Source organism: Macadamia integrifolia, chromosome 6 (genome assembly GCF_013358625.1).
Source record: "Macadamia integrifolia cultivar HAES 741 chromosome 6, SCU_Mint_v3, whole genome shotgun sequence".
NCBI classification, from domain to species: domain Eukaryota; kingdom Viridiplantae; phylum Streptophyta; class Magnoliopsida; order Proteales; family Proteaceae; genus Macadamia; species Macadamia integrifolia.
In genome coordinates this window covers 35008056-35019558 of record NC_056562.1, presented here as the reverse complement: position 1 = coordinate 35019558, position 11503 = coordinate 35008056, and the positions used below count along the sequence as shown (strand labels likewise).

At 36.7% G+C, this 11503-nt stretch overlaps 2 protein-coding genes across 9 annotated transcripts in view; both read left to right on the top strand.

Moving 5' to 3' along the window:
- Positions 1-4512, top strand: part of LOC122081065 (pullulanase 1, chloroplastic) — a 30252-nt gene extending 25740 nt beyond the window's left edge. For 5 of the 8 annotated variants that reach the window (XM_042648018.1, XM_042648020.1, XM_042648019.1 and 2 more), the window contains 5 exons: positions 49-126; positions 303-441; positions 3445-3554; positions 3640-3739; positions 3826-4512. In XM_042648018.1, coding sequence (XP_042503952.1) covers positions 49-126; positions 303-441; positions 3445-3554; positions 3640-3739; positions 3826-3936 — 538 coding nt within the window. In that variant the 3' untranslated portion in view covers positions 3937-4512. Of the gene's footprint in view, positions 1-48; positions 127-302; positions 442-1759; positions 3555-3639; positions 3740-3825 lie in introns of those variants that run through there. The other 3 variants (XR_006140988.1, XR_006140989.1, XR_006140990.1) reach the window with 3 other exon arrangements.
- Positions 4513-9636: 5124 nt separating this feature from the next.
- LOC122080620 (transcription factor FER-LIKE IRON DEFICIENCY-INDUCED TRANSCRIPTION FACTOR-like) lies at positions 9637-10945 on the top strand. Its single transcript, XM_042647413.1, has 4 exons — positions 9637-10012; positions 10081-10299; positions 10394-10567; positions 10697-10945. Exons 1-4 carry the CDS (start codon positions 9662-9664, stop codon positions 10799-10801), a joined length of 849 nt encoding a protein of 282 aa, XP_042503347.1. The 5' UTR covers positions 9637-9661; the 3' UTR covers positions 10802-10945.
- The last annotated feature ends 558 nt before the right edge of the window (positions 10946-11503 follow it).

Below are 11503 nucleotides of genomic sequence, written 5' to 3'. Positions count from 1 at the left end.
TTAAATAATAATTTTTCTTTGTTCAACGTCGTTTTTCACCCTTTCCAGACTAGACTTCACCTATGAAACGAACAACTGGGGTGTTGGTCTTCCTCCTAAAGGAAAAAATGAGAAGAACTGGCCACTGTAAGTGATTATTAGTTTTCATTTAGCTTTTCATCACCAGTAAATGAACTTTTTTTTTTATTAGGTCTCCATAGTTTTTCAAAGTATTTAAACATAGAGGTCTTTTCTGTTTCCTAGTTTAGGGCATCCAACGTGATTTTTCTACTAAGGGTTTTCAAATCTTAACTCCTTTTCAGGATTAAACCACGTCTGGCAGATCCATCTTTTAAGCCTCAGAAAAGTCATATAGTTGCGGCAGTAGAAAATTTCTTTAACATTTTAAGGATTAGGTACTCTTCCCCACTTCTCCGTTTGAAGACAGCCAATGCCATCCAGGTGAGATATTAAAAAAATAAAATAAAATAAAGGGAAACTGTTTTCTGTCTGAGAGTGTCCCCTGCACCCATAAACATGGGCGCATGCCCCTAGGAGGGGCACGGTGGTCATTGAGCATCTCCCTGTGTCTGTGGTGCAGGGGCCGCTCTTGGACAGAAAACTTTGCCCCGAAATAATATTATGTCTATTTTTTTTATTACCTATGCAAAAGAATGCATCAGATCAGTCTCTGCACTTGCCATCCAGTGATGTTCTGTGTGAACTAATTTCAGGCTTCCAGCCTGATTTTGTAACCTTTTTTTTTTTGGCTTGCTAGCAGTTTGAGTTCAAATAAGATCAGGTTGATCATCTGATCTAGTGATAGGTCTCCTGAGATCGAGTCTGACCCGTAAACTATTGATCTTGGTCCCTTTTTCCACGTGTTTGAGATTATGAATTTCAAGGAATAGAAGGAAATATGAGGTGAAAAGAAAATGGACCAATAGGTTGTGTGTGAATATTTATTTGCTTTAATGGAGTGTTCAACTGCTTGTAAAGAGTGTAAAGATGTCTGGAGTCAAGCTTTTGGACATTACTTTTCTGCAATGGAACCCATACCTTAGATCTTTTTTCGACAATGAAAATGTAATTACGACTGTGCAGTGTCCAGGTATTCACTTAAAATATTAATCCATAAGCAAAAAATCCTGGATAATTCTCATGTATAGTTGTTGGTAAAATCTAACCAACTAATTTTCTTCTCGAGGAGATTTTTGAGAGGGAAAAAAAAGATAATTGGATAATTTTCTGTCCTCTGGCCCACAGACTTGTCTTCCAGAGTTGCTTGTGGAAGAGAATAAATTGAATTGTTGAGATCTTCCATATGCTTTGATTTTTGTCCCTATAGATTGTTTCACTGGGACCCATTAATTTGAGGGATGCAGTTATCTGCATGCTAGCCATGTGGCTCCATACTAGAAACTGCACTATCAAGTATTCAAGATTAGATTTCCTATGTATATATGTTGTATTGATCCTCAGGAAACAGCAAGCGGGGGTAAGCCTGTGTACATTATGATTTATGACCCTTCCTAGAGCCCTGTGCACTGAGTACGCCCTTTACATGTTGTATTGATTCTTATCAGATTGGATCTGTAGTGGATATTGGAATCGATCCAATAATAGTTAGGTTGTGATATGTAGATCCAGACCTTCATTGTTGGGTTTGGTGAGTTCATTCGGTCAACCCCATCCATGTATTGGTACAACCAACTTTCTACTTTATTGGTCCACACATGTTTGTGCTTCTTTTTGAATTATCATTTCACTTATGAACCAGCAACTACAAGAATCAAACGTGCCTGGTTTGCACCAAAGGGGGGAAAAGGTGGCTGGTCTCAAAAAAAATAAAGCATATCCCCCTTTTTTTTTGGCATTCATTATTTCAAGATTTGAGATTATTCAATGGAGCAACATAAAAGGTTGAAGAAGACGTTTAATGTGGCATGGAAATTTGCAATGAAGGCCATTGAGTGCACCAGAGGGGAGTGATATGATGCAGATAAAGGAGTTAAAAGACCGAGGGAACAGACTGAAATTACTTGGGAAGACGTCGTGAGAAAGTTATGAATGGATTTGAGTTGACAATGATCATGGCCAAACAGAGTTGAATGGTGAAACAGGATCCCTATGGCTGATCCCATTTAGTCGGCAAAAGGCTGACTGAGTTGAGTTGTGTTGTTCAATGGAGCCACAGGTCTCATATTTATGCTTCGATCACAGTTTGTGTCCATAATTTGCAGGAGTAAAAGTAAATTATTCCTATTTTTACCGTCTTTTATGATCTGTTTAACTTTAGGTGATGGAAACTGTAACTTTTTTTCTTTTTTTTGGTGGAAATGGAAACCATACCTTTGACAAAGTCTTTTAGTGCGTTATTGGTAGTCTTCATTAGAATTTCATAGAGATCTGGTTTATTCCTTCGGTGAATGTTTACACAGATACACAAATGCATTCCTGCACAGAATGAAGGTTCATTTTTTCATTTTTTCTTTTGGTAGAAAATAGTTTATCATGGAGTTACTTGGGCAAGAGAGATTCACTTACCACTGAGATTTGATGCAATGGCTCATCCCACCTAAAGCTACGGTGATTGGTTAGTTTGTAAGGCGGAAATGCCAATCTTGTACTTTGCCTGTGGAGTCCAACAAAAATGTTAAAATGCAACTTCCCCCACCTAATAGGTGAACATTAAGTTATAAAAATTTAAAGTTCTGTCCAGCCAGAAGCATCAAAATGTCAAAGCATCGGTGGGAATGCCTAAAATGGCTTGGGATTTGGTAGTGAGAAAAATATGAATGCTTGTGATTTATTGGATGATATATGGCTCTAAATTAGAGAATTGGTTGAACAAGATTTGTGCAGCCAACCCTAATATACTGATAAGACTTGATCGAGTTGACTTGTGTCAAGTTTTCAGTCTTTAAAATTATTTTAATTTCTTTTGAACAGAATTGGAATTTCCATGATGATATTATTCTCTGTTTTTCTAAAGTTTAAAAGGTTATTGGACTGAACCATTTTGTACCTTTCCCTAACCCTTATTTTTTCGGTAAATAATTCCGATATATTGAACTAAGTTGAACATCTATTCGAGACAAAATAAATAAATAAATAAATAAATAAATAAATAAAATAAATAAAATAAATAAATAAATCGGCCTTAATGAGTAAATGGTGCTTCCCTATCCTGTTTTGTCTTCTCATTTTTCCTTGGTGTTCGTTTCCTTTGTGAGAGGTGTCAAACAGACCTGCTGAAGGTTTCATGTTCTTTTGGGGAAATAAAAATTTTCTTTTATTGTTGTCAGATGAAGTAATGCTTTTCAGTTCCTTCTTTTTTTGTGCATCTAATTTAGTGCCTGGAGCTGTTATATGAATGGGCTGTATAATGGTAATGCACCAGAAATGAAATGTTGAGCTTCTTTTTCTTAAGGTTTAACAGCTTGAAGCTGCATCTATTTTCAGCAAAGGGTACGGTTCCATAATACTGGTCCGTCATGGGTCCCTGGGGTTATTGTGATGAGCATCGAGGATGGCCATGATGGCATGCCTGGTTTAGCTCAACTAGATCCCATGTGGGTACACAAATTTAACACATTCTAGGATGGTTACTTAACATGATATTCAGATAATATTTTTGTTTTTGTTTGTTCCAAACAGCCATTCCTATATTGTTGTTGTTTTCAATGCCTGCCCAACTGAAGTAACAGCTGCATTCCCTTCACTGCAGTCAAGAACTCTTCAACTGCACCCAGTACAGGTAATAATTGTATTCAGCTAAGATAATATAATCTTCATTGCTCTTATGGTCGTCATTCGTTTTCATTGCTCATGGGCTTGATGCAGTTGAGGTCAACTGATGAGGTAGTCAAGAGTTCTAAGTATGAGGCCTTCTCTGGGACTTTCACTATGCCATCAAGGACAACATCAGTGTTTGTTGAACCTCGGGCCAAATGATTGTTTGCCTATCAGCTCGGGAAACTTCAGAATCAGAATCAGGAATAACACTCAGAGGTTAATCCCATCTATTTGTTTGACAGGTGGATGTGTACAATAAAGAGGGCCTTCACCCAAAAGCTGATCTTATTGTGGAAGTTATACCTGTTCAGTTTTACTTGCTGACAGGAATTCTGTTATATGTGTAGCATCACTATGAGTAAATTTTCTAGGGGTTGTACATAATAAGAGAGTGCATATCGAATTTGTTGATATTCTTTTTAGGTTTGGAGTGGAAAAGGTACAAACAGACATAAGGCCCAGACCAAAATGTTAAGAGACGAAGGGTACCCTATTCTATTTGGATAGGAGCCAACCTACATTAGGATTCCAAATTTTGCAAACTTCTGCTGGCTTGTCAACTAGATTGCTACAAGATACTGCAACTGATTACTGATGAGCCATGGATATTGGACGTGATTTGGAGATCCTAGGTTGTTAAAGATTAAGCAGCCTACTTTGTAGAATTCTTTTTTCTGCATTCAGTCATGGTGTAAAGAGATCTTATAATAAATTAAGTGCACTGGGTTTTGCACAGATGATGGAAGGTGATGACCTAGGATCTTGTAAGTGTTTTTTCCCAGATTCTCATCAACTATCTTTACTAGTTTAAGCAATAAATGATATATGTTTTTTTCCGTGTCGGTATAAGCAATAATACTGATATTCTTATGTTATACTTGAATTTTCCCAGATTCTCATCAACCAGTTTCACTAGCTCCATTTGTGCTGAAACCCTGAGGTCTAAACTCAACTCCATTTGATTAATAATTTAATATAGGTTGGCTAATATGGTATGGACATCAATCAATTTTGTTGAAAAACTGATGTTTTGATCCCGTATCGGTCTGATATGATTGATACATATCAATATTGGTATTACCAGCCACTGACAACGGTGCAGATACTGTGATCTAAATCCTCAATTGGGGAAATTGAAACTATCAAATTTGATATTGAAGTCAATTCCCCTTTACCATATTAAATCCTTCTTTGCTGTCTTTCAATATCATCTTATTTTTGCTGTCATATGACAGGTATGTGTTGTCTAAAAGTTTTCAGTATGAACTCATTGGGTGGTAGTATGGAGACCGCTGCTGTTTTTTTTTGGTGGAAGTTATTTAAGTGTTTAGAGGTCAGAAGACTCAGAACAGTTAAACGTTTTCATAACAGAAAAAAAAATTATAATATATATATATATATATATATAAGTTGGTAGGGACGTAGGCTAATCTGGGCCTCTACTAAACAGTTTCGAGCATGTTGCATGCAAGGAGAAGAAGAAAAATCAGTTTTCTAATATCCATCCATCCATTCTTTAATTAAGAATAAACGATGAAATAAGCAATCACCACCCCAGACTGTACATAGTTGTCCCAAATCTCGAATCATTCAATAGGACTATAATGATCGATTAAGATTAAGAAAAAAAAAAAAAAAACAAAAGAATCAATTGCAGTTTACAGTTCTACTTCAGTTCTAAGCATAGTTAGGAAATTCGGATTCGGGAATTATTCGGGCAAAGAATTATTCAGAATAATTCGATTGATTAATTTAAGGATCCGGTCAAAAAAGTGAATATGACGTTTTGTTTTTTGTTTTTTTGTTTTTTTGTTTTTTTAAATATTGTTTAAGTGGACCGAATAATTCGGTTCGGCCCGAATTATTCGCGTTTTAAATTCAAATTAGTAAAATTCGCGTTTTTTACCGAATTTTATTTTTAATTCAGATTCGGTCAGAATTTTTTATTTAATTCGGAAAAATTAGGTTCGACCGAATAATTTGCGAATTATTCGGCCGAATTGCTAACTAGGGTTCTAAGGACTATAATGATTGATTAAGATTAAGAAAAAAAGAAACAAAAGAATCAATTGCAGTTTACAGTTCTACTTCAGTTCTAAGGATATTAAACTCGGAATCGAGGGTTGAATCGGTTGGTGTTGATTCTGATTCGAAATAAATTGAAATTGATCTTCAAAACTTTAGATTCTGCCCGGATTTGAAATGATCCAGTTTTTTTCTTTTTTTTTTTCCCACGAACCTTAGAATCAGGTTTACTGTTGCGCGATGCCCTCTCCTGCCCAAATTGACCAATACGTTTCCAAACTTTTGAAACAGTGGTCCTACTTCTGTTCAAAAGAAAAAATTTAAACAAATAAAAACATATGGATCTAATTAGAGCGGCCTTTATGGAAATTATAACCAAATAAATGTAATCGAACGTAGTTCTAAGAGAGAAATAGAATTGGGTTTGAAAAATTCACCATCTGAACAAAAACATTTGCGACGGCAAAATCAGTCCTCTGTGTTATTAAAATCGGTGTGCTATCGCCATTCATCTGAGGCCCAAGCGTATCTGGATTCGAGAGGACTTTTATACATAATGGAACATTTGGCCTTAGTAGTTAGTTGGACCCAAAATTTTTTATTCGATCTACACCGTTCTTTGCTTCACTCAATGGTAATAGAGGGTGTACCTAGTGCATGAGGTTTCTATCATTTATTATTATTATTATTTTTTTTTTCTTCTGGATTGAGAATGACCATTAATACCTAATGAGTATTAGTATCAACTGCCACTGATATGGTACATAAATGATATTTTGATCCTGCATTAGCCCGTATGGCCATATCAATTCAGTATCAATGCCGATACCATGAACTAAAAGAGGAAAAAGGAAGAGCAGAATTAAAGGCTTTGGAGGGCTAATTAAAAAGACTTATCAAAAATAAAATATTCAGAAAGGTGAAGTAGATGAGCAGATCACCTGTCGCCTTCATCCAATCAAAGATGTCAAAACCATTATATTCTTGTGGGATCTGAGAACCAACCAAATGTAATCCTTTGCTGCAAAAGTTGGAACCTTAGAATAAATTCCATTGAGGGTTCATTGAAGATGTCAACTTCACCAGTTTGAACTATTCCATTTATAGAACTTTGGAGAACCTCTTAACCGCTATAACTGCCCAAGTTGTCAATTCAAACCCACATCACCCTTCATTCTTGAATGAAACATGCCAAAGCAAGTAAAGCAATATAAAGCTCTCTTTTAAGTGATAAGCTTAAATTTTGATTGTCAAGTCCTGACTCACTTTGGCACCTCATAGCCAGCTTACAGCCAATAAGAAGCCATTTTCTGATCTCATTATTTGACTTAGCTAATCTCTTTGCACTTTGCTGCATCCACATGTTGGGTTGGAAATAGCATCTTCAGGGTAGTTTGGTACATAGACATAAAGTATTTATGTGAAAGCAACATTTTTTGCTATAGGAAAAATATATTATATTTAATTTATATTCTTTTAGTACAGAAAAAATATACTATATATAATCTCCCACCCCTCAACCACCCCCCCACCCTCTTTACCTGGTGAAAACAACATTTTGCAGGACTCTATGGCACCAGCCATGAGAGAACCAATCAGTAATAAACTTTCTTGTTTTTCTATGATGGCCAATGAATTCATGCACATCTAAACTTGTCTTTTCTCATCAGGGCTTCCCCATTAAGAATCTTTTTTAAGTTTTACCAAAGGAATTAAGCCTATATATTTAAGGTTCTGGTCACTTTTCCCATAATAAACATCAAAATATTAACAAGATGTGCTGGACATGAAATTGTGAAAGCATTAAATGCTGTGGGGACTCTATCCCTGGCAAATAGGATAATAGGAAACTAGTGGAGGTTTAATTTGTTTAACTTGTGTTGTATAACCTTTCAAAAGCCCAATAGCCTGGAAATTGGGGGGAGGGGGGGGGTCATGGGGAGGGAAAATGGAAAGTTTGTTCTTATCAAATTCTGGCCATAGAAGAATTGTGCAAGTATACCACCAGGAGGATGACATTTCATCTTAAAATCTTAACCTTTTATTGGTTCTGTCCAATGCCAACTTGCTTCATTAGACTATATAAACTTTGAAATGCAATATAAGATGTGGGTTTTCTCATGATTGGTGGACAAAGCCCACCTTCCATTTTCTTCTGTAGCTATATGCCTTGCTCTAAGCCTTTATTATGTAAAACTAAGTGGGGTTTTGAACTATACAAACCAAACCCAGATGATAAATATACGTTAAAGGGGAGAGGTTTTGTGCACAGTTGTGCATGGTGCATGATCATGCATACAATCATCTCACGAAGGTGAGGGATGCACCCTAGACCCTTATCCCCTATCCAACGGATGCATGACTGTGTACAAAACCTTTCACCTATGTAAAATAATGGGGATGTTTTCTATGGAGGGGGAAGAATTGTGATCATTGTGTCAGGGCAACAACAACAACAAAATCCAAAGCCAGGACATACACAAGGATTCATGCAAAAAGATTGATGGGATATGGCTAATTATAACAAGTGCCCATTATCAACCTGACGCACTACTATAAATCAGTCACAGACTCATAACAGTATATTATATGAGGCATCGGGTGTGTACCTAACATACCATAAAGATCAGTCAAGCCAAGCATCCTACATACATTAAGTATGATCGGCCCACCCTTCATGAAAGGGAAATCGACTCTTTTGTAGATATTTCCTCATGCTCTCTCATTGGTCCTCATATACGCATAGGAACCATACTTCTCTATACAAAAGAACAATTCCCCATAAAATAAATAATGTGTTCAAATGTATAAGATCATAAGTAGAAGATTAAGGCTTTGTTTGGTATGATTTTTTAGAATCATTATTGACCTATGCACACCAAACCAAATGCAGCCTAATGCCTAGGGTTAGGGCAGTTTTATAAGTCTGATCGACCGGATCGAAATCGGTCGGGACCAATCTACCTATCCTTAAAACCTTGGTGACCAACGAAGCAACCAGAGATGAAGCTGAACCAATCTAATCGATGCTGCCATTGGTGACCAAAACCTAATCCCATATGCATGCGGTCCCTTACACACACTCACACGTGCAAGCAACTACACTAAACATTTATATATGTAATTAATGAAGATTTACTTACATACCTCAACGTTAACAGAAATATTATTATTCGATTAATCACAAATTATTAATTAATTAAACTAAACTAAAAATCTACAAAAAGATATTCCTTACTAGACATCAGAACTTTCTTATGCACTTCATAATCAAAAGTTGATTCCTTCAAACTTAAAACAAATTACGTAGTTACTAATTGAAATTAATTATTTGCTTTTTTTGAATAATCATTTATTAATTAGATTGTCTACTGAAGCTAGAAGCCTAGAATTATATATATTAATTAATTTACTCTTTTAATTCATTAATTGAGATACATATGTAGGCCTTAGACCTTAGGCCATAGGTCTTAGGTCTTGGGTCCACCACTGAAACGGTGGTGTTTTTGGAAAAATTAAGGTTGTGAATTACGGGATTTAATATTCTTGTGTAACTTCGGCTATCATAGTATCATCAGCTTGGATGATTGGATCACTTGATATGGTAGCCTTTCGCCTTTGATGTAACTTAGGTTCCAATCAGACGGTTGAAAAGAGATACTCTATGTTAGGAGACACTCATTGAATCAGATCCCTTTAATGATTAAAGTGAACAGCGTGATATTCCCGTTTGATTGCTCTGAAACGGCGTGAGAAGACCATCTCGGGTGTTCCATTAATGGCCCCTTAATTTATTTATAAGCAGACTAATAGAGTTCACTGTGAAGTGGTAAACAGAGAAGGAGCAAAAGAATAAGCCATGGATGCTCATCAAGCATTTCAAACAATTCCCTCTCCTTCTCCTTCTCCTTCTCCTTCTCCTCCTCATCAAACCCAAGTCATCACCAATTTTGGTAACTTAGAGAAGTTGATGAATCTCATTAATGGAGGGAATGCAGGACAACCCAACATTAATTTCAACCCAAATTATGATGGAAGTGGGTCGGAGGAGGATGAGGATGAGAATGAGGATGACTCAGTAGTGTCTGTTACACAGACCAAGAGAAGAACAGGGGATCGAGCAAGAATGTTGATTACAGAGCGTCGCAGGTGGAGACGTATGAAGGAGAAGCTCCTCGCATTGCGTGCCGTAGTTCCTAACATATCAAAGGTAATCACGATCCTGATTCTATGAATCGTTAATATATAATTAATTAACCCTTCTCATCTGAAATGCAGATGGATAAGGCTTCCATGGTAGGAGATGCAGTCTTGTACGTACAAAGTCTGCAAATCCAAATTAAAAAGCTTAGAGCTGAAGTTGCAGGGCTCGAATTATCATTAGAAGGAGGAGGAGGAGGAAGAGATAGATTTGAGAAGTTGGCTTCTTCTCCTAAGCCCAGGAAGTTACAAGTGGTAGACAAGAAGCAGATTCCTGGTTGCAGGAAGATATTGCAGGTAAAGTAAACCCCTCGTGGGTTCTTGGGTTCAATTAGAAATAACCCTTTAAAGGTTTTAAATGTAATTAGATGTTTTCTTCTTGTGTGTGTAGATGGAGGTAGTTCAAGTAGGAGAAAGAGAGTTCTATGTGAGGTCGGCTTGTCACAGGGGAGAAGGTGTAGCAGTAGCCCTTTACAGAGCCCTTGAGTCCCTGACTTGCTTCGATGTCCAAAGCTCTAATGTCACTGCAGTTTCTGATAGATTTTTGCTGACGTTTACTCTCATTGTAAGCCCACCTTCCAAGTTTCAATTAAGTTCAATCCATTCTTCTTCATCATTATCATCATCCGTTCATATAAATATATTTTGATTGTTAATGGTTACATATATATATATATATACACATTTGAAACAGGTTAGGAAGGGTGGGGAAGAGATGAACGTGTCCACATTGAAGAAACTGGTGATAGGTGCTCTTCTTAGTCAAGGATTTGAGTTGAAAACGCCAGGAGATCCTTAAATTAAACAGTATTTCTTATGATCCCAAGCGAGTTGGGAGAAGAAAACAGTGGCTTTGATCATCTTCCTGAAATGACTCTGTAGCTAGTACAGTTTCCACTCCAGTACTAAGTGTGGCTATTCGAGGAAGTCAACTATTTGGGGAGATTCTTGAGGATTTTTCATGGTTTTTATTTGCATTTTGAGTAGTATTCTCTTGCATTTTTCTAACTACACACTCTTGAGGTTGAGATGAAATTAAGGACTCTTTGGGTCCCCAGGAGGGATGCCAGGGTTAATTTTGATTGAATAAACTCATATTCCTATTAAAAATATCATTCTTAATTTTATTTTGGGAAAAAGGTTTTCTAAACCACGAGAATGAGATACACAAACATCTCTGTCTTTTTCTCTCTCTTCACATGAAATGACTTTGCTACTCTCCAATGTATGATGCGATGGGTGGGGGGATCCTAGATTAGATGAGGAACATGATGTCTCAAACTCGAAGCATCCTAGGGCCAAGCTCTATTGCACCAGCCTCAAGCCAATTGCGCTCATAGTTGTTCTCAATGTATGATATTGTTTTATTGCATCTCATTGGTGCATTTTCCTTACGCATCATCACTGCTTACCCTAACCATTAAGAAGGCGGGGAAGAAAAAGACAAAAAAATAAAAAATAAAAGCCCAGAATCAAAGAAGGGAGTGGCTTTCTAAGTTAG